The sequence below is a fragment of the Hypomesus transpacificus genome, chromosome 23 (assembly GCF_021917145.1).
Source record: "Hypomesus transpacificus isolate Combined female chromosome 23, fHypTra1, whole genome shotgun sequence".
Lineage (NCBI taxonomy): Eukaryota > Metazoa > Chordata > Actinopteri > Osmeriformes > Osmeridae > Hypomesus > Hypomesus transpacificus.
Genome location: NC_061082.1, coordinates 14,514,949 through 14,535,655, shown reverse-complemented (window position 1 = coordinate 14,535,655; position 20,707 = coordinate 14,514,949). Strand labels below are relative to the sequence as shown.

Here is a 20,707-nt window from a genome sequence, read left to right as displayed (position 1 = left end):
TGGCAACCTGTTTGGTTTTCAACGGGACAGACAGTAGCAGCATCTCGATTTACTGACATTTCCGGTATATTAACACATAATATCAATTGGTTACTGGTGTGTTGTGTTATGTATAGTGTCTGATACTTTATTAACATTTATGTATTACATTAACTTATAACACTACGCAGGCAGCAGTATTGTCAAGCAGAGCTAGAAATGGCTATGCTAGCTACCATACTGTAGCTCACACCAGCTCAATTTAAGACAAGGAAGGAGTTTGGTAAATAGAACAGAATATACAAGGCAACCAATTGCATTCAACAAAACATTTTATTATGCAATATGTCCAGTGAGAGGGTCGTTTGTTTTAAGTGAGTGGACCTGAAATTCCTGCTGAGCGTCGACACCTAGCTGGACGATAGGGGACCCCTTAATCTGCAATTCATTGTTGATAGCTCTAATCAGATGTGCATTTAGAATCTAACAAGCTATATCTTACAATACACTTGAAGTAAAGCTTGCTATATAAAATTTGGGCGACCAGACGTCCTCTTTTACCCGGACATGTCCTCTTTTCGAGACCTAAAAAATGCGTCCGGTAAGGATTCCAAATTTGTCCGGGATTTTGCCTCGTCGGAAATATGTGTTTTATGGGTCTTTCACAAACTATTACACCAGTCATGTTCAGTGTAACAAAGCAAGTTAGCTGGTAAATTGATCAAATTACTGCATTATTTTAAAACTATTTAAAAAATCAGCCAACTTGATTAACTTGATAACACTGAACATGAATGGGGTTGAATGTTTGGGACTAGGTCGCAAATGACTAGCCTGGCTCTGCCCTCCTACGTACTTCCGCTCTATTTGGATTTTGCTTCTGTACTAGGTCTGGGATGTCGGTTCTGAAGTCGGTTTCCAGAAACAATTTTTTTGTAGGTCCAATCAGCGAACAGAGGGAGTGGCTGAGAACGATGACGTTAATGTCGTGCACTGGTTTGAGTAGTTCAGTAATGGCGGCGAAGAAAGTTGCAAGCGAAACTATTCTGCGGTTGTGGCAACGCTGCCGAATATAGGTTAGAGCAAGAACATTCCTTGCTGAGTTTTGTTGGTGGCCATGATGTTGTGGCCCTCCTCCCCACGGGGTTCGGGAAAAGTTTGATTTTCCAGCTACGGCAGCTAGCTCCGTTACAGTAGTGTTAAAGGAGTTGGCTAAGGCGAACGCTTGCGATTGGTTATGGCAAATCAGAGTGGCTCTGGGTGGATCGAATAGTTTTAAACTTCAACAGAGGACCCGTCTTCAAGGAAGTTAACGTTTGTCAATCGAGAGATCCCAGACCCTCTGTACAAATGCAATGTACGAGGGTCTGGCTAGGACCAGGCTAGCAAATTACACGCTTTACTTCTGCCTTCTTCGATTAGACCACAATGGAAAACTATGGAAATGTCCCAACTCTCTTTTTATATGGCTCTGGGTCTACCTAGCTTTGACTACCAAGCCATTTAATCCGTGGCATGCTTATATAGTCTATAACAGTGTTTCCCAAACTTTTTTTCTGGGGACCCATATTTTAAAAGTCACAAGCCTTCGCGACCCAAGCCAATAGAGATTATTCGTAAATCACAAAACAAAAGGTGGATTTGACCATTATTGAACAATAATGAGGATATTTTACTGTTATTTTATTGTTATTTCAGAACTTGTAGGCCTACTGCCATTGTTAATAAGCTATCTCAGACTGAGTGATCATTTCTCTCTGAACAATTGAACCAGCAATGTTTAAAGAAGGTATCCAATAAGCCTAATATGCCTAATTGGACATTAAATGTAGGCTATAATAAAAACATATAGCCCATTTCTTCTTATTTTCAACATTCAATTGAACCAGCAATATTGGAACAAAATATGAAATAATTACAAAAAGATTACAAATTATACAAAACATGTTGTACCATTTCAACATTGTTAATGGCATAGGTGGGCCTGTCTGCGTTTTTGTAGTGCGTTTCAGTCCGTGGTGCAGGAGGGGAGCACAACAAGCATATCAGGCGCAGCATTCAGTCTGTTTCTGTGCTTGTCTTCATTTTTGTGAGCACAGAAAATCCCAATTCGCACATGTACGTGGTAGTGAAAGGAATAAGCATAGAATACTGGCCCTACTGAGGACAGGATATTCTGACGAAATGCTTATCCAGAATGATGACAAGGTCACAGATCCATAGCGTCAGTGCGATCGCAGCTGAGCTGCAACAACTCGGTTTCTTCTGCAGGACTAAGCGTCAACTCAAGCAAAGCCTGAGGACTCAAATTCGAAAGGATTTTGCATCCACCTTTTATCATTCAGAATGGCATACCTCTCTGTTGGAAAATAGCGATCAAAGTTCTCAACAAGCGCAACGAGATGAGTTTGATTAAGCGCAGACGGCTGCTGGTCTTTCAAATACGGGAAGTTCATTTTCGGCCTAAATCATATATATTTTACATTATTTTTCTAGTTCACTGGCTAGTTTACCCTTACGACACTAGCCTAGCCTACTGTATGTATGTAGCATGTATGAATGAAGGAATGAATGAAGGAACGATCAACCAAACAATATTAAACTAGAAGAAAATGTGGGAATTAGGTTTTAACTGAAACAAGGCATGTGGTGTATAATTGTATGAAATGTTTGATGAAAACTTGCTAGCAACTTCGCCAAGCAAATACCAAGAAATAGGTAGCAGCAGCTCTTTCGACGACACTTACAGAATCCGCGATGGGACTGAGCTTGAATAGCTTCGGTGACTTTTTATAGAACAAAATTACTGTAAATCAAAAGGAGATGTCTTTCGACAGACCCTCTAATCATCACGCGGAAGCCCTGCGTCCAGGCCAGCCCACTCCTCCATTCACCCCCACCTGAGCGTCCAGGGCGGGACATAATCGCAGCATTAATCCAATGACCGTATAGTTTCGAAGCACTGAAAAAAAACTGTTCTAAGCAGCCCCATTGGATTCCATAGAAGCTGAGCTTCAACAGGGAAATGCACTGTGGCGCTACGGGAATGTATGAGAAGGAAATCAGTCAGTCGACCTGCTAATATATGTAAATATGAAAATATTAACTATAACTATATACATGTTTCTTAAACTATTTGTTCTAGTTCTATCAGAGTGAAAGTTGCTAGTGGTCTGGCATTAACTGTTAAATCAGTGGCGTTGTTAGACATAAAACTGTACTGGGGCACAGGCCCTTATTCATATCCCTTCTTCCAAGCTTGTTGCGCACAATGCACTATTAGGCTATAGAAACTTCCCTCGCTTAACCCACTATATAACAGTTCAGGGACGCAAGTTTGATATCAGCTTTGGCAGGGACATCTATAGTTAAGGCAAGCTTTGTGTTTTCGGTTTGTTAAAACTCAAACTTTTGATTTTACTGGGGCACAGCAGATTATACTGGGCACATGCCCCTGTAAAAAGGTTTAAACGACACCCCTGTGTTAAGTTATGTTTAATAAACAAATACAATAAAAACTGTGCTCCTAAAATTATTTGTGTGCTCCAAAAAAATAATAATTTAGGAGCACATGTACTCCTTGTTGAAAGCATTAGCGTAGAGCCCTGACCTGTTGGCTCTGTAGGCAAACTGCAGGGGGTCCAGTAGAGGGTCTGTGATGGATTTTAGGTGTGCCAGCACCAGGCGCTCAAAAGACTTCATTACCACAGAGGTCAAGGCGACGGGTCTGTAGTCATTATGTCCAGTTGGCCTGGGCTTTTTAGGCACAGGGATGATGGTGGAGGACTTGAGACAGGCTGGCACATGGCATGTCTCCAGGGAGGTGTTGAAGATGTAGGTAAACACCGGAGACAGCTGGTCAGCGCAGTTCTTGAGGGTGGCTGGAAAGTCCGGTCCAGCTGCTTTGCGGGGGTTCTGTCTCTTGAACAGTTTGTTCACTGCTCTTTCCTGAATGGAGAGGGTCGTCACTGTAGACGGGGGGAGGGGGGGGCCTCACCGGTGGAAAGGGGTTGTTCAGGACTGTCCAATTGTCTTTCAAATCTACAGTAGAACTTATTCAGGTCGTTGGCCAGTCGGGAGTCGTTAGTGGAGTGGGGGGCTCTGGGCTTGAAGTTGGTGATCTGCCTGATACCTCTCCAGACAGAAGCAGAGTCGTTAGCAGAGAATTTATGTTCTAGTCTCTGCGAGTACAGTCGTTTAACATCTCTCACCGCTTTGCTAAACCTGTTCTTCGTCTCCTTGAATCTGTCCCTGTCCCCAATCCTAAACGCGGCCTCTTTGTCCAGCCTCAGCCAATAATATATTGCAATACAAAATGTTTACAATATGTATTGTAGAGTTATGGCAAGAATTTTACAATATGACGTCCGTTGGAACCTATTGGTTGAGCTACCAGTGCGCGACCTACTCTGCTTCTGTGTCGTGTGCATTCATTGCATTCACAGAAATCGCTTGAACTGAGTTAACTAAATTGTATGTACAAAAAAGAAAATTATTGAAGATGTTTAATGTTTTGGAAATAATTTAATCTGTTAATTGAATTTCAGTTTCATAAAAAATGTTGTTCAACATATAGTGACACATATTGTATCGTACACCCAGTATCGTGATAGGTATTGTATTGTGAGCTGAGTGTATTGTTACACCCCTAGTAAACATAAATCTGGTTTTCCAAAAATGTCAGAGAAAAAAGAGAGAGAGGAAAGACAAAGGAGAGGTTTTCAATCTGTAATCCAGTTTTTCACAAAAAAAGGTGGGTAGCCAGTAGTCTGTGGTATTAACCTGTTGGCTTAATGTCCATAGTGAAATAAGATAGCTAAAGACTAGTATTAGCCTACATTTCATCAACATTTAATCAGTACAGGGAAACGTTTAGCAAGGTATTTATATGTATATAATCATTGTCCCGACTCCCTGCCCCTTTTAGCAGACTTAACAACAGATAAGTCATCAGCATCCCAATCTCCCCATAACTGTATCCCTCCCTGTCCCAGGTGAGCATTATTGTGTTAACGACATGCCAGTTAGCATCATTCCAGGGAGTCTGTGGGGATTTCTGTCTCTGTCGCTCTTTTTACCATAACAATTTTTTTTTTAAATTAATGACAGAAATTCAAACGAATTATTTTCACACATAATGATCATTATGAAATAATACAAAATAAACTACTGTCTGTACTGGATGGTGGACTGTTGGAAACAGTGAGTAGCTTACTTCAGCCTGCATGTAAGTTACAGACAATATTTAAAAAATCCAGTTTGATACATTCATTTAGATTGAATTATGGCCGTTAAATGACATCTATAGATACAGTTTACTTTATTATTACCATCATGAAGGGCAATTTATTTGAGAAGCTTGCACACACATACACCAAAAAATCTATTGGATCTAATGTATGTAATCAAGTGGTGGTGATACACATGGTACGTAATTTGGGTCAATGTTCTGTAGTGTTAGTGTAATTTATTGGTATATGGCATATTTTTATATAAACTGTATATATCACAGTACATATGTATGTATCACATGCATTGTGTACATCCTACAGAGCCAGGGCTCTCTCAGGTAGAGCTAGAAGAAGGAAAAAGTGTGAAAGCACAGGAAGAAGGGAAAGAAAGTTACAGTGATGATTAGGATGAAAGATGCATGGTGGAAGAAGACAGAACTCATAAAAAGGAAGTTGACCCAGGTTTGTGGCCAGCAGATTTGACTGACAGGGACAGGGAGGCTTTTGTGATGGCACTGGCCTTCAGAGATAATGACAGTGTTTCCCACACAGACTAATTTGTGGCAGTGCGCCACAGAATCAACACCGGCCACATTGCGTTTCGTTATATATTTTTTTACGCTATCTAAAACACGCAGCGTATTCGTTCTGCTGCATTTCCTTTCCCTGCTCTCCTCCATCTCTCTGTCACTCACGTGTCTCTCACATACTCACACACAGAGTCACATATGGGGGGTGACAAGTGCCCTCGCACACCAGAACAACATAAAACCGTCGCTACGCCTGACAATCACAGACGCCGCTACGCCAAGCATCTGTAATCACGGACGCCGCTACGCCAAGCGTCTGACAATCACGGACGCCGCTACGCCAAGCGTCTGCAATCACGGACGCCACTACGACAAGCGTCTGACATGATGTAGATAGCTAGGAAGATAAGCAGCTAGCTCACCATTATGCCATGCCGGTATTATCATCTAGTGAGACCGGAAGTGACCATGTAAGGCGATCCTTCTATTAAAGTCAAGTTTTATCTGTTGTAAATTTTGTCAATTAAAAGTTGTAACTAACCAAGAAGTTTCACCTATTTGTTTTGACTTTGTAACTATAGTTTTAAAAGCTTTCAGCAAACCAGGGGATCAGATGGCTGAGCGGTTAGGGAGTCGGACTATCAATCAGAAGGTTGTTGGTTCGATTCCCGGCTGTGCCAAATGATGATGTGTCCTCACTTCACCCTGCTTGCCTCGGGGGGATGTCCCCGTGCTTACTGTAAGTCGCTTTGGATAAGAGCGTCTGCTGAATGACTAAATGTAAATGTAAACTGTGCAACTGGCTGGCTAGGCAGGCTAGCACTAGCTGTCATTGTTTTTTGCCTTTCCTCACAGCCCAGTCCCCAATCGAAGTTGTCAGTTTGCCTGTGTTATCGATATGTTGAGTAAGAATATGATAATAGGAGAAAAGTACAAATCTGTATCGATATCCTTGTCAATTACACTAAATTGTTAGTTTACTTGCTGTGCCAACTAGCACTAAATCCCATATTTGTATGTCACTTTGTATAAAAGTGTCTGCTAATCTCAATGAAAACAGTATCTAAGAGTCTTATGACTTTAAACAATATGACCATTCTATGAATGTACATCTATACCTCCTGGGGACCCAGACCTGATCAAGATTCATCTAATACGGCACACAATACCCAAACCCAAATATTCGAATTCATGTAATTCTTCAATATTGAATCAAACCACTATTACTGACTTGTTTCAGTTTTTTGTATTCAAATAATGATGCCTACACATTTAAGTAATTGAAGGCCTATAAATGCTATTTTTGTATGTTCTAAAAGTAACAACAAATAAATCAACAATAACAATTTTTAATAACAATAATAGTCTGATTTTTAGGGCTGTCCCCAACTAAGATTCTCTTTGGTCGACCAAAACTCGACTAAAACGTCTGAAAATCGACTAATCGAACTTTGAAACGCAAAAAAAACAACAACAAAAAACGTACACAATTTTTGCGATCTGACTCAATGGCTGCTGGACATTGCAGATTCAGCTGCTAAAAGCCTACTAATAATAAGACTTGTATCACCAGTCCTGTTGTAACCGAATGCCGATGGTATTTAGTATCTCTTACAATGTAGGCTACAACAAATTAAAAATATTGTTTGTTTAACGTGGAAATCATCAGAGCGCGCTTATCACTGCCTGAAAACTTGCAGCATGCGAACTTACGTAGAAGCTGAGTGGGGAACGTTGCAACAGAGAAATATTTTGTCTTGGCCGGAGAAGATAATGGCATTCGATTTGGATGTGATTCTTATAATAGGCATATTCCTTTTTCAACCCAGTGCGTTAGAGTGAAGTAGGGCTAGACCAACTTACGTTTTTTAGGTGGTAGGCTACATCTTTTTCGACGTCGAACTATGAAAAATAAACCATTGTTGGCAGAGTTTGCATTCAACGTTTTGCGAGTCACCCGGTACTTTGTAAATGTAAATGTACTTTAATGAAATCCCGCCATACCACAGATGTCTTTGCCATTTTGACTAATAACACCGACAAAGTAGGCTATGGCAGAGTTTGTAGTTCTGCAGCCAATTGTGCTCGTGCCGTGTGCAAAATACCAAACCAAAACAAAGCGCAGATTAACGAAAGGGAAAACAGTAACACCTTTTCTTTTAAATCCTATATTTTTTGAGTTGGTTCATTTGTCTTAAATAATATAATCTACAATTTCTGTTGAACATTTCGTTAATTCAGCAATGATGACACAAGCGGGAATCAGATCTCACACTGCCATATGGCAGCTCGACTAAAACAATCTTAGTCGACCAAGAGCATATCGACCAGAAAATGGACTAATCGACCAAGTGGGGACAGCCCTACTGATTTTAACCTTTTTATATTTAGCTAAGACGTCTTTAACCTCTCCCTCAGCCTGTCTGTACTCCCTACTTGCTTCAAGAGGACCACCATCGTCCTTGTGCCCAAAAACACCAAGGTCACCTGCATGAACGACTATCACTCGATAGCACTGACCTCTGTCATCACGAAGTGCTCGAGTGGCTAGTCAAAACATTAATTTGGTCATCGCTTCTTCACACCCTGGACCCTATGCAGTTTGCATACTGGTAAGCAGGTCTACAGACGATGCCATCACCCTAACTATGCACACCGCTCTCTCCCACCTGGACATAGGAATACGTATGTGAGGATGCTGTTCATTGACTACAGCTCAGCCTTCAATACCATCATCCCCTCCAGACTTGTCTCCAAGTTTGTGGACCTGGGACTAAGCACCTCCCTATGCAAGTGGATCTTCAACTTCCTGACAGGGAGGCCACAGGTGGTGAGAATATCATCCACACTAATCACCAACACAGGCACCCCCCAGGGCTGTGTGCTCAGCCCTCTCCTGCTCTCCTTGCATCGACAGTTCCAACCTCCTCGTTAAGTTTGCTACCGACTCAACCATTGTGGGCCTCATCTCAGTGACGAGTCATCATGGTGCCAGGACAATAACCTCTCAATGTCAGCAAGACGAAGGAGATTATTGTAAGCTATAGGAGGCGGCAGGAGGAGCAGCATGCTGCTTCAGGTCAGCTGCAAGCAGGTCAGCTGCTTCAGGTTCCTCTGGGTGAACATCAGCAATGATCTCACCTGGTCTGCTCACACGGTAGTTAAAGCTGCCCGGAAACACCTGTTCTTCCTGAGGAGACTGAAGAAGTTTGCCATGGACTCAGTCATCCTCACTAACTTTTACAGATGCACAATAGAGAGCATACTGACTGGTTGCATCACAGGGTGTGTTACATACGCCTCCCGAAAGATGGAACGCAACACCCCACTGCGCACAAGAACCCTCGGACCAGATGACTGAGATATGGAGTCGTAGTGCAAAGTGAGGGAAGCAAGGCCAACTCGTCTTCAAACAGTTTGTTAACTGCCAAACAAACGTACAGGGGAAAAGGGAGCTTTGCTGACTGCTGTCTGTATTGTCTGTACTGGTTTGTGTGCTACTGTGTTGAACATTGTTCATTGTGTTCTGTGTCTTCTCGGCTTTTGCTTTTGTTCCCAAGGGGAAAGCCACGTGCTTTAGGCAAGAGGCCCTGGGGTTTACATATACCAGTAGGTAACTCTCTGTTACGTACACTAGGTAAGACCTGGGCCGACCAACCCCTGTACTTTTGGGTTGAGCGCCAGAACTACGGTGCTAGTTAGGGTAAGTGCTGTGAGAAGGTAGGGATAGAGACTTTTGTTTTGCTTTCTTTGTTTTGGTCGTGACCAGCCCCTTTTCCCCTGTACGTTTGTTTGGCAGTTAATTAACTGTTTGAAGACAAGAGTTGGCCTTGCTTCCCTCACTTGGCACCACGACTCCATATCTCAGTCATCCGGTCCGAGGGTTCTTGTACGCAGTGGGGTGTTGCGTTCCCTCTTTCGTGAGGCGTACGTAACAGTGTGGTATGAGAGCTGCACAGACAGGGACCGCAAGGCCCTACATAGTGTGGTCAGGTCTGCTGAGTTAATCATTGGCAGGAAGCTCCCAGCCCTACAGGACACATATGATGCCTCAGGAAAGCTTGCAGGATTCTATGAGACTGTTACCACCACTCATCCTTCAGTCTTTTTACCCCGTTGCCTTCTGGCTGGCAATACCGAAGCATTCGGTCTTGCACATGTAGACTGGAGAACACTTTCTTTCCAAGGGCCATCAGGCATCTGAATGGACACTGATACACTCTCGCCACTTCCTCACTAGCCACTTTACACACTGTTACTTTCGGCTACTGGTTGCATTACATCAGCAATATTGCACTAATTGTTACCCCACTTGTCTTTAGGTTAGTATAGGTTTATACGGTTAGTATAGGTTAAAATGTGTATTATTACAGTATACTGTATTGTATATTATTTTCTATATTTAGGAGTTGTTATTTTATTTTCTTATCATAGATGTCGCAGTGCAAGGGAAGATCACAAAGCTCCAAGCCAGACAGCATTGCAATTGTGACCACCAACTTCATACTAATAGTTAACTAGCTAACCAACATTGTATTTGATAGTAGCTTGCACGGGCATCCTACTTTACTTTACTTACGTATTAGATGTTACATGTTGTCGTAAATTCCCATCGGAGATTCAACCAAGCAGACTTTAATTTTGGAAAACCAGACGCTGATTGAGCCAAACCAGGCGTTAATTTCGCGTGGTTTGCTAAACACGTCTCAAAAAGCATGCGTTTATTTAGACGCGTGCTTTGAACGTGTCACATGGCACGGTTCAATTTGAGGCGAAAAAGACGCCGACTTACGTGTGGTTAACACACGGGGGCGTCTTAATAGTTGCCCACTAGGCCTTCCATACTTATCACCCCCCAATGTCACAACGTCAGCACACGTTAGCAACGACGCTATGCGATATCAGCGAGCCTTCAGCATTAGTACTGTTGCTAAGTCTCGGAAAGTTGAGGTTACTTTTCGCTAGGTACCTACGAACATGTCTTAATCTGCTAGACAAGTGGGTTCCCCATCGTTCTTTTGGTGAGCTCTCTCACGAGCCCTACTTACCCGGCGTCATGGAGCCGACCAGCTAAATAGTTATTTAGCACTAGCGTTGCTACCTTCATATATGCTGAAATTGTTTACAATATTTTCAGGCTTCAACCAGTGCTGCTCAAGCATAAAGACAGGGTCAGGGAGAGAAAGTGATAGATTTGTTGGGCATTGATGACAGTAGGAGCGGACGACAGCATCCAACATAGCTAATAAATATAAATTTAATAAAAATAAATACAAATCTGTGTAACGATTGTTATTTGGCAAGTGCATCTCAGGTGATGTTATGGAGTAATCCAACACTGGCACTTTCACAATCTGTAAAACAGAGAAATGACCTCGGCCGACAACGTCCCCTTTTTATCAGACTGTGTCACAAATGAAATAAAATAAGACCTGGATTTGTAACATCTTTGTAGCCAAAGAACCTAGTCATCTTGGGCACCCCAGCGTATTGTTCACAGTGACAGTCATAAACACAAAGTTTTGATCCCTAAATGAGTTGTTGTCCTCTTCACACCTAATCCTAACTTCTAGGTATCAGATGGCTGAGAGGTTAGGGAGTCGGACTATTAATCAGAAGGTTGTGGGTTCGATTCCCGGCTTCACCCTACTTACCTCTGCTAAATGTAATGTCAATGAAATGTGTATTTTCTTCCCCTTCTACAGAGCCAATTCGTCTCTGACTCTCCCTCAGCAAAAACTGTAGTGGGAGCAGCCCTGAAGGGCATGGAGTTTTACAGCCACCTACAGGCAGAGGATGGCCACTGGGCCGGAGACTATGGAGGACCTCTCTTCCTACTCCCAGGTATTGACAGGTTTGCCATTCCTTTGCCGTCAACAAGTAGCATATACTTGTTGACGTATACTTGTTAAATTTGAATAGAGTTTCACTTGCAGGGTTTCCCGCAGCACTTTTCAGCTAAGGCGATAAGCAATAAACGCCTGCCGCCTTAACTACGTCGTCGTCGTCCCAAAAACCCACCCTACCACCTTAACTAACACATTTTTTGTGGGAAACCCTGACTTGTAATGGAGAACATGTCTGCCAAAGGCCACCAATTTACCCTTTACACTACTCCTCAGGTCTCTTGATTGCCTGCCACGTGGCTCAAATTCCCTTGCCAGAAGCTTGGAAGAAAGAGATGGTGAGATATCTACGTTCTGTTCAGCTACCTGACGGAGGCTGGGGCCTGTGAGTGTACAGTGTACTTCTACTCTATTATAGGGTCCTGTCCTAATTTTGAACTGTGTGCATTTGTGATCAAGGTTAAGCTCAATAGGCATGTTATTTGAAAGTTTGCTGGTGATAGAATCTAACCATTTCCAACCATATATCCATTTCTTTGTATATTTGTCAGACACATTGAAGACAAGTCTACAGTGTTTGGCACTGCACTAAACTACACCGCCCTCAGAATCCTTGGACTAGGACCAGATGATCCTGACATGGTACGGGCCAGGAATGAACTGCACAGCAAGGGTGAGGTCCAAATATTGATGATTTGTTGTATTTCCAAGATCATGTGAGCTTATTGGGTTGAATAGATTATGTATTCCTGTAAAGAGGCGGCAACACAGCATTCAAAAACATTTATGTAAATTATTTTTTAACAAACATGCATTCAAGCCGTGTTAAAGTTAAAAGAAAACGTGCCTTTAGTTTCTATGCTGTCTTTTGAATAGGTGGTGCTGTGGGAATTCCCTCCTGGGGTAAATTTTGGTTGGCCATTCTGAATGTGTACAGTTGGGAAGGACTGAATACACTCCTACCAGAAATGTGGTATGCTTGCCCTAGTGGAATGAATTTCACAGATTACCTTAATTTTTTATTAGTAGTGTCCTGATTTACTTGACCAAATCCATAAACCATACATTTATACAAACCCATTTCCAAAAACGTTGGGATGTTTTCTAAAATGCTGCTAAAAGATCTGTGATTTGTCAAGTCTCTTGAATTAACTGACAAAAGTACAAAGAAAATATATTAATTGTTTTCACTGACCAACTTAATTGTATTCTGTAAATATAAACAAATTCAGAATTTGATGCCTGCAAAACACACACAAAAAATTGCAAAATGAGACTGAAAAGTTTATAGAATATTCATCCATCCATCCATCGTCAACCGCTTATTAGATGGTTGCGGCTGGAGAAGGAGGAAGCTTTTAGGAGTGGGGACAGAGACAGATTCAAGGAGTTGAAGTACAGGTTTAGCAAGGCGGTCAGAGAGGCTAAACGACTGTACTCAGAGAGACTAAAACTGGGAGTCAGGTGGCTGAGCGGTTAGAGCATCGGGCTAGTAATCTGAAGGTTGCCAGTTTGATTCCCGGCCGGTGCACATGACGTTGTGTCCTTGGGCAAGGCACCTCACCCTACTTGCCTCGGGTAGAATGTCCCTGTACTTACTGTAAGTCGCTCTGGATAAGAGCGTCTGCTAAATGACTAAATGTAAATGTAAACAACAATTCTCTGCTAACGACTCTGCCTCTGTCTGGAGAGGGCTCAGGCAGATCACCAACTACAAGCCCAGAGCCCCCCACACCACTAACGACTCCCGCCTGGCCAATGACCTGAACGAGTTCTACTGCAGATTTGAAAGACAATGGGACTGTCCTGAACTACCCTTTCCCACCCAAGTGGACTCCCCCCCACCCCCCCTCTTGAACAGACTTGAACAGACTGTTCAAGAGGCAGAACCCCCGCAAAGTAGCTGGGCCGGACTCTGTCTCTCCTGCCACCCTCAAGCAGTGCGCTGACCAGCTGTCTCCGATGTTCACCAACATCTTCAACACCTCCCTGGGGACATGCCACGTGCCAGCCTGTTTCAAGTCCTCCACCATCGTCCCTGTGCCCAAAAAGCCAAGGCCAACAGGACATGATGACTACAGACCCGTCGCCCTGACCTCTGTGGTAATGAAGTCTTTCGAGCTCCTGGTGCTGGCACACCTCAAAGCCATCACAGACCCTCTCCTGGACCACCTGCAGTTTGCCTACAGAGCCAACAGGTCTGTGGACGACGCAGTTAACATGGCCCTCCACTTCACCCTACTGCACCTGGACTCCCCAGCATCCTATGCCAGGATCCTGTTTGTGGACTTAAGCTCTGCCTTCAACACCATCATCCCCGCCCTGCTTTAGGACAAGCGCTCTCAGCTGATTGTGCCCAACTCCACCTGCAGGTGGATCACAGACTTCCTGTCTGACAGTGGAGATGGTTGTGGACTTTAGAAATAATACAGCCCCACTCACCCCCATCAGCCTGTGTTACTCCCCAGTCAACACTGTGGAGTCCTTCCGCTTCCTGGGTACTATCAGGACCTCAAGTGAGAACTGAGCGTCAGCTCCCTCACCAAGAAAGCACAACAGTAGATGTACTTCCTGCGACAACTGAAGAACACAATCTTCCTCGCTCGCCTGAGGGTCCTGGAGGTGTGCAGGTCCTCGAGGGTAGACAGATGGCAGCCGATCACCTTCTCAGCAGAGCCGATGATACGCTGCAGTCTGCTCTTGTCTTTGGCAGTGGCAGCAGCGTACCAGATGGCGATGGAAGAGGTGAGGATGGATGTGATGGCTGTGTAGAAGTGCACCATCATTGTCTTTGGCAGGTCGAATTTCTTCAGCTGCCGTAGGAAGTACATCCTCTGTTGTGCCTTCTTGGTGAGGGAGCTGATGTTCAGTTCCCACTTGAGGTCCTGGGAGAGGATGGTGCCCAGGAAGCGGAAGGACTCCACAGTGTTGACTGGGGAGTCACACAGGGTGATGGAGGTGAGTGGGGCTGTATTCTTCCTGAAGTCCACAACCATCTCCACTGTCTTAAGAGCATTGAGCTCTAAGTTGTTCTGGCTGCACCAGGTCACCAGGTTGTCAACTTCCCACCTATAATCAGACTCGTCCCTGTCAGAGATGAGCCCAATGAGGGTGGTGTCGTCCGCAAACTTCAGGAGTTTGACAGACGGATGACTGGAGGTGCAGCTGTTGGTGTACAGGGAGAAGAGCAGAGGGGAAAGGACGCAGCCCTGAGGAGATCCGGTGCTGATGGACCGGGAGTCAGAGATTTGTGTTCCCAGCTCTTATCCAGAGCGATTTACAGTAAGTACAGGGACATTCCTCCGAGGCAAGTAGTGTGAAATGCCTTGCCCAAGGACACATCATCATTTGGCGCAGCCGGGAATCGAACTGGCAACCTTTTCTAGCCCAATTCTCTAACCACTCAGCCACCTGACTCCCTCCAAGACTTGAGACAGGCTAGCACATGGCATGTCTCTAGGGAGGTGTTAAAAATGTTGGTAAACACCGAAGACAGGCTCCGGTGTTTGGTATGCACGCTACAGTCGAGTGTGTGCAGACATCTCTTAGGGGTAAGAGAAATGAAGAAAGATACCTTGCACTGTATGAGAAAGCAACAACGTTGATTGACTCCAATTAATCCATTGAGACAAACTCAAGACGATTTGCTGGGAAAACAGTGGATCACTATAGGGCAGAATTTTCTGAAGTGTTGGATGGTGTGGAGGTTCAGTTTGGTAGCAGTGGCAAGTTCTTTTAGACTGCAAGTGAAGCTCAAAAAATGTAAGTCAAATATTTGGTGGCCAAACCGCGAAGAGGCGAAGCCACCTAGAGGGTTTCTACTTATTATTGTTATTATTATTATTATTATTACACATCTTCTTCTGCCTTGGGAGTCTATGGCAGCCCCTAAAACCACATTGTCAAAAGTTGTGAAATTTGGCACACTCTTTGGGACCAGTCCCCTCATCAATTTCACCAAGTTTCATGTCTCCCATTCCAACCATTTAGAGCCACCAATGGGTCAAAGTTGAAGGTGTGTTTACACATGTTACTTTTGAATCATATGCCCCATTGTCCAAAATGAGGTATCGTTGGATTCCCTGGATCAAGACGAGTTCAACGCACTCTGACATCATACCCAGTTCTATAGATTCTCCGCCATTTTGAATGTAAAGGAAAAGCGTTTTTTCGCTACTCCTCCATTCTTGTTGAATCTTCTTCAAAATTGCCACAGATGATCTTCAGACCAAGCCTCACAAAAATCATCCCCTGGAGCTTTGATTTTCGCAACCGTTTGTTAGTTACAGCCACATTGAATTGATGTGGCCGCTATTTTGAATATAACGTTTTTTTGCTGCTTCTCCTATAAGGTTTGTCCAATCTTCACGAAATTTGGCACAGATCATCTTCAGACCAAGCCACACAAAAGACATCACATGTTTTTTTGATTATCTAAACCATTTGACTGGAACAGCCAAACAAAGTCGTCAACCAAGCCACCATAAAAGAAGTGAGGTCATATCTCAGCACCTCTTTACTGCATTGACAACAAATTTGGTATAGGGACTAGGGACCCTGTTCTAAAGAAGTCCAAAGTAGGTCATGCCATTTCACCTCTAGGTGGCGCTACAACAAGCAAAAATTTGGCACCATTTTCAGATCAAGCCTCACAAACGTTTTCACATGGTTTTTGATTTTCAAAACTGTTTTTCCGGTAAAGCTGATCAAAGTCTGCGATGAAACCGCCAAAACAGGAAGTGAGCTATTTTAAATTATAACTAAAAGGAAGGTGATACACACAGTGGTAATATATTTTCGTGTTTTAAATTCTAAATTTGTTTATATTAACAAAATACAATTCTATTGATCAGTGAAAACAGTAAATTTTTTCTTTGTACTTTTGTCAGTTAAATAAAGGTACAAGAGAATTGGCATGTCACAGATCTTTTGTTTATTGCATTTGACAAAATATCCCAACTTTTCTGGAAATGGAGTATTTACAATGCTGAACAACTAAAGTAGTCTCTTGTTGTTTCATACATTCATTTTACTTCAGGCTAATTCCAGCCCATTGATTTTTGTGTGTGTTTTTAACACTTTTTTTTAACACTTCAGGTTGTTTCCTAGCTGGATGCCGGCGCACCCAGCCACTCTGTGGTGCCACTGTCGTCAAGTGTATCTGCCCATGAGCTATTGCTACGCTGTCAGGCTGACAGCTAAAGAGGATCCCCTGGTGCTAAGCCTCCAACAGGTGCAGTACTTGCAAGGCTCGACATTAAGGCTTGTCCACTTGTCCGTGACAAGTGGATTTTTTGTAGGGCAAGTGGAAGAGAACTTTACTTGTCCCATTGGACAAGTTAAAACTCAAACAAAATAAAATGCTATGTTACTTCACGTTATGTTCCAATCATTATGTGTATTTTACCGATTTTATTTGACCGAATTCTGCATGAGCAAAACACAAAATAAGTGGCATAACATAACATAGAACATAACATTTCATAATAAATTAAGTAAATCAAGCAACGCTGTAAGACCCAGTGAAATGTTATACAGCTAGCAAACTAACGTTAGCTAGCATCGCTACAACATTGGCTAACTCTACTTCGGTAGGCTGTCCTCAGCATTTGCAAGCTATCTAAACTTATACTGTATATGAAATAAGAGAAATAGCCCAGAGACAAGGTTTCACAGGTGTTCGCGTGTCTATGTTGCTTCACTCCGTGGGCCTTGTACTTCTCAGCGTGAGAAGTACAAGGTTTGGCGTGAGAGCGTGTGAGCAGGGGCGATTCTAGGATCAGACCTCTAGGGGTGTTCAGCCCCCAATTAGAATGTGACATGAATACAGTGCCTTGCAAAAGTGCTAAACCCCCTTGCTAATATAAATCCCTAATTTCACTTGATAACAATTAATATATTTATGTATTATTATGCAAAATATTGAATGAATGAAAAAACTAAAGATGTCCCTTTCTTCATGAACTACCAGCATCAAATGATAATAAAGAATAATATATATATATATATATATATTTTTAGGGGTGCTTGAGCATCCCTAAAAAGGGTCTAAAATCGTCACTGGTGTATAGCCTACTTTACATATGTACATTTAACCAATACAAATGCTGCTAACGCTTGCTAGGTACATCACTGCCGACGCTAGCTAACTAGAAACATCAACAACATTTTTTTTAAATAAAATTATAAATCTTTACCCGTCAAGTAACTTTTGTGTATGGACAAGTGAAACGTTAATGTACTTGTCCAAAGGACAAGTGCCTCAAAAAGTTAATGTCCAGCCCTGTACTTGTACTAGTGCACATAGAAGCAACATGATTACTCTTTTGGGTATGTAGCATAGACCATTAAGTATGGAGTCAGTTGGCTGAGCGGTAGGGAATCGGGCTAGTAATCTGAAGGTCGCCAGTTTGATTCCTGGCTGAGCCAAATGACGTTGTGTCCTTGGGCAAGGCACTTCACCCCACTTGCCTCGGGGGAATGTCACTGTACTTACTGTGAGTCGCTCTGGATAAGAGCGTCTGCTAAATGACTAAAAGTAAATGTAAATGTAAGTACACCAAGCAGTGTGGGGGCATTTGGTTTCCACAAGGGAGCATTTTGTATATAGCGCTCTTATAGAAACATATAGCTAAAAAGATGGCCACTGCTCAGTGGTGCATTGAAGCTTGCAAAACGGAGTAACAGAACTTCTGGCTCATCCGGTCTTGCGCAGTAGAGTAGCTCTCCTGGCTCCAAGGCTCATGCACGCTCATAACCACCTGTACACATCAAACTTAGCAACACTAAGAACCAGTCGTGAACATGCAAGCTCTAGGAAATCAAAAGCATAGCTGGAGGAGAATAAAACTAATAACAAATGTATTGCATCAAGGTTGTCATTAATATAGCCTTTTGAATTCTAATGTCTTATCTAAATTATATAAGCTAAATAACCCAGTTTGGAATATTTTTTTATTGTATTCAATATATCAAAAAATTACAAGAATGAGCCTGGTGCCAAAATGAATACCACCAAGGTCAATCTGGGTCTTTGCTTCAAGCTGAGGAGCTGGGTTGGGAGCATGGTATGTTGTCATAAGTCCTAAAATCTTCCTGAATTTGAATTTGAGAGAGGTCAGGCTACTGAAATAAAAGATGCAATCAAGATAATGTCAACCATTGGCAGTTTTCAGGATCACAGATATTTATTAGCATTGTACGATGCAGTTGATGTTGACGATGTTTGTGACACACAAACAGAGATTTCTGGTATTATCGATGATTGTGATGACATGCAATGACGATGACAAGCGTCACACAAAAACATTTGACCAGCTGTCGAACCCAGGGGCGGTCCTAGCACATTTGGCGCTCTAGGCGGGTTTCACTCGTGGCGCCCCCCCCCCCCCGAAAACGGAATTGCAACTTTCAAACGCTATTTTGTCCTGCAAGACTGCATTTCTTTCAAATAAACACAACAACGATCACAACGATGAATAAACATTAAATAAAAAACAAAATCCCTGAGAAAATATCAAGCCTGTGCTGAACTACGCTTTGGCCACGCCCTCCTGCAATAACAAGGAACGTCAGAAGTCACTGGCTAGCTAGTGTTAGCTAACTATCTAGCAAGATTACATACAATCCATTCGCTAAACTTGACAATACAACACTTGGATTTTTACCATTCCTCACTTGTTGTAGGCATTAAGGACATTAAGGAAGACAAACACGGCAATTATTGGGTGTGCTATGCAACAAGTAAGATATTTGTAGTGTTGTTGCACTGGCTATTGGCTTTATATGTGCACCCCTATTTTAATCGTTTTTTTTTGTATAACGTGGAATAAATGGACATATAATTTTTGATATAGGCTACCCGCCTCTTTAAAGAACTAGGTTATGTGACAGGGAGTAGGAACACGTTCAATGATAAGGTACATCTTTTCTTCTTAACTCCACTAAAGTGCCCGGGGTAATTCACGCATTCATGAACGTTTTCTTATCTGGAATTCATTATAGGATAAGACCAGAATTTAAGGATTTACCTTTCGCCTTTGCACATTTCTCTTATTCTTCCCTTCTTTCTTCTTAAATTTCGCCCCCGATAGCTTTTGCCTCTTCATTATTTAGTTCTTCAAAGTTCTTGAACACACACACTAACCAAACGCCTCACTGTGCTAGCATGTTCTGATAACACCATGGATGTACGTACCCCTTCCTTTTTTAAGGGGTACGTATACCTGGCTCATTTTACGCTAATGTTAGATTTATTTTTTGAATGTCAAAATACTGGTTGGAGATATAGAAGGGGCGCATTTTTTGCGCCCCCCTCTGAGTGGCGCCCTAGGCGACCGCCTATACCGCATGTAGGAAAGACCGCCCCTGGCCGAAACGATTGCTTCAGTGCGCCAGCCGATCGTGGCTCTTTGCAGCGCTTCGCAGGAAGTGTGTTCCAAGCGTAACGTTATTTCAGGCATGCCACCACAAGCTAACTCTAACTAGCTACTTTTCGATACAAAAAGGGAAATGTAAATCTGAATCTGAAATCTAAATGGTTTGCAATTTGCATTTATCTTTTCTAATATGGTACTGTATATTGCCATTGCTGTATCTATTGCTATCCCTATCACTTTACCACCAGCTCACCACTCTCATGGTACAGTAGCTACAGTGGTTGAGAATTCAAGATGAAATTTGGAAAGTATTATTGGAGAAACGTAATGTCAATGTTGTATCCTGGTTGTTGATTGGAAAGGGAGGACATCCTTCCTTGGAGCATCATTTGACGTGTTTTGGCCAATAACAGATTAACATGCATTAATTATTGCATTAAATTGATATGAGATCCCGCGGAGGAAGCAGAAGCCCCTCCTACTCTGCCCCCTTCCTTCACACAACCCTTTCCCCTCTGCCTACAGGTTAAAGCATTTTAATCAGAATTTCCTTTATGGATTTTTTCCAAAGAGAGAAATGAGTTGAAAAATTATACTAAGATTTGGCAATGGTTTATTTCATTAACTTTTGCATGTTTTAATTTTTTCAACAAAATAAAATCGAAAATAATTGAGGAGTAACCTCCCCTGCCTCTATGGACCAACCTCCACTGGTATCCACAGTGCCAGCTCCAAGTAAATAA

The 20,707-nt window shown here is 42.7% G+C and overlaps 1 protein-coding gene across 2 annotated transcripts in view; it reads left to right on the top strand.

Moving 5' to 3' along the window:
• Positions 1-20,707, top strand: part of lss (lanosterol synthase (2,3-oxidosqualene-lanosterol cyclase)) — an 84,265-nt gene that overhangs the window by 22,281 nt on the left and 41,277 nt on the right. For both annotated transcript variants that reach the window (XM_047047536.1, XM_047047535.1), the window contains exons 3-7: positions 11,446-11,584; positions 11,863-11,971; positions 12,138-12,259; positions 12,463-12,559; positions 16,684-16,819. In XM_047047536.1, coding sequence (XP_046903492.1) covers positions 11,446-11,584; positions 11,863-11,971; positions 12,138-12,259; positions 12,463-12,559; positions 16,684-16,819 — 603 coding nt within the window. The remainder of the gene's footprint in view (positions 1-11,445; positions 11,585-11,862; positions 11,972-12,137; positions 12,260-12,462; positions 12,560-16,683; positions 16,820-20,707) is intronic.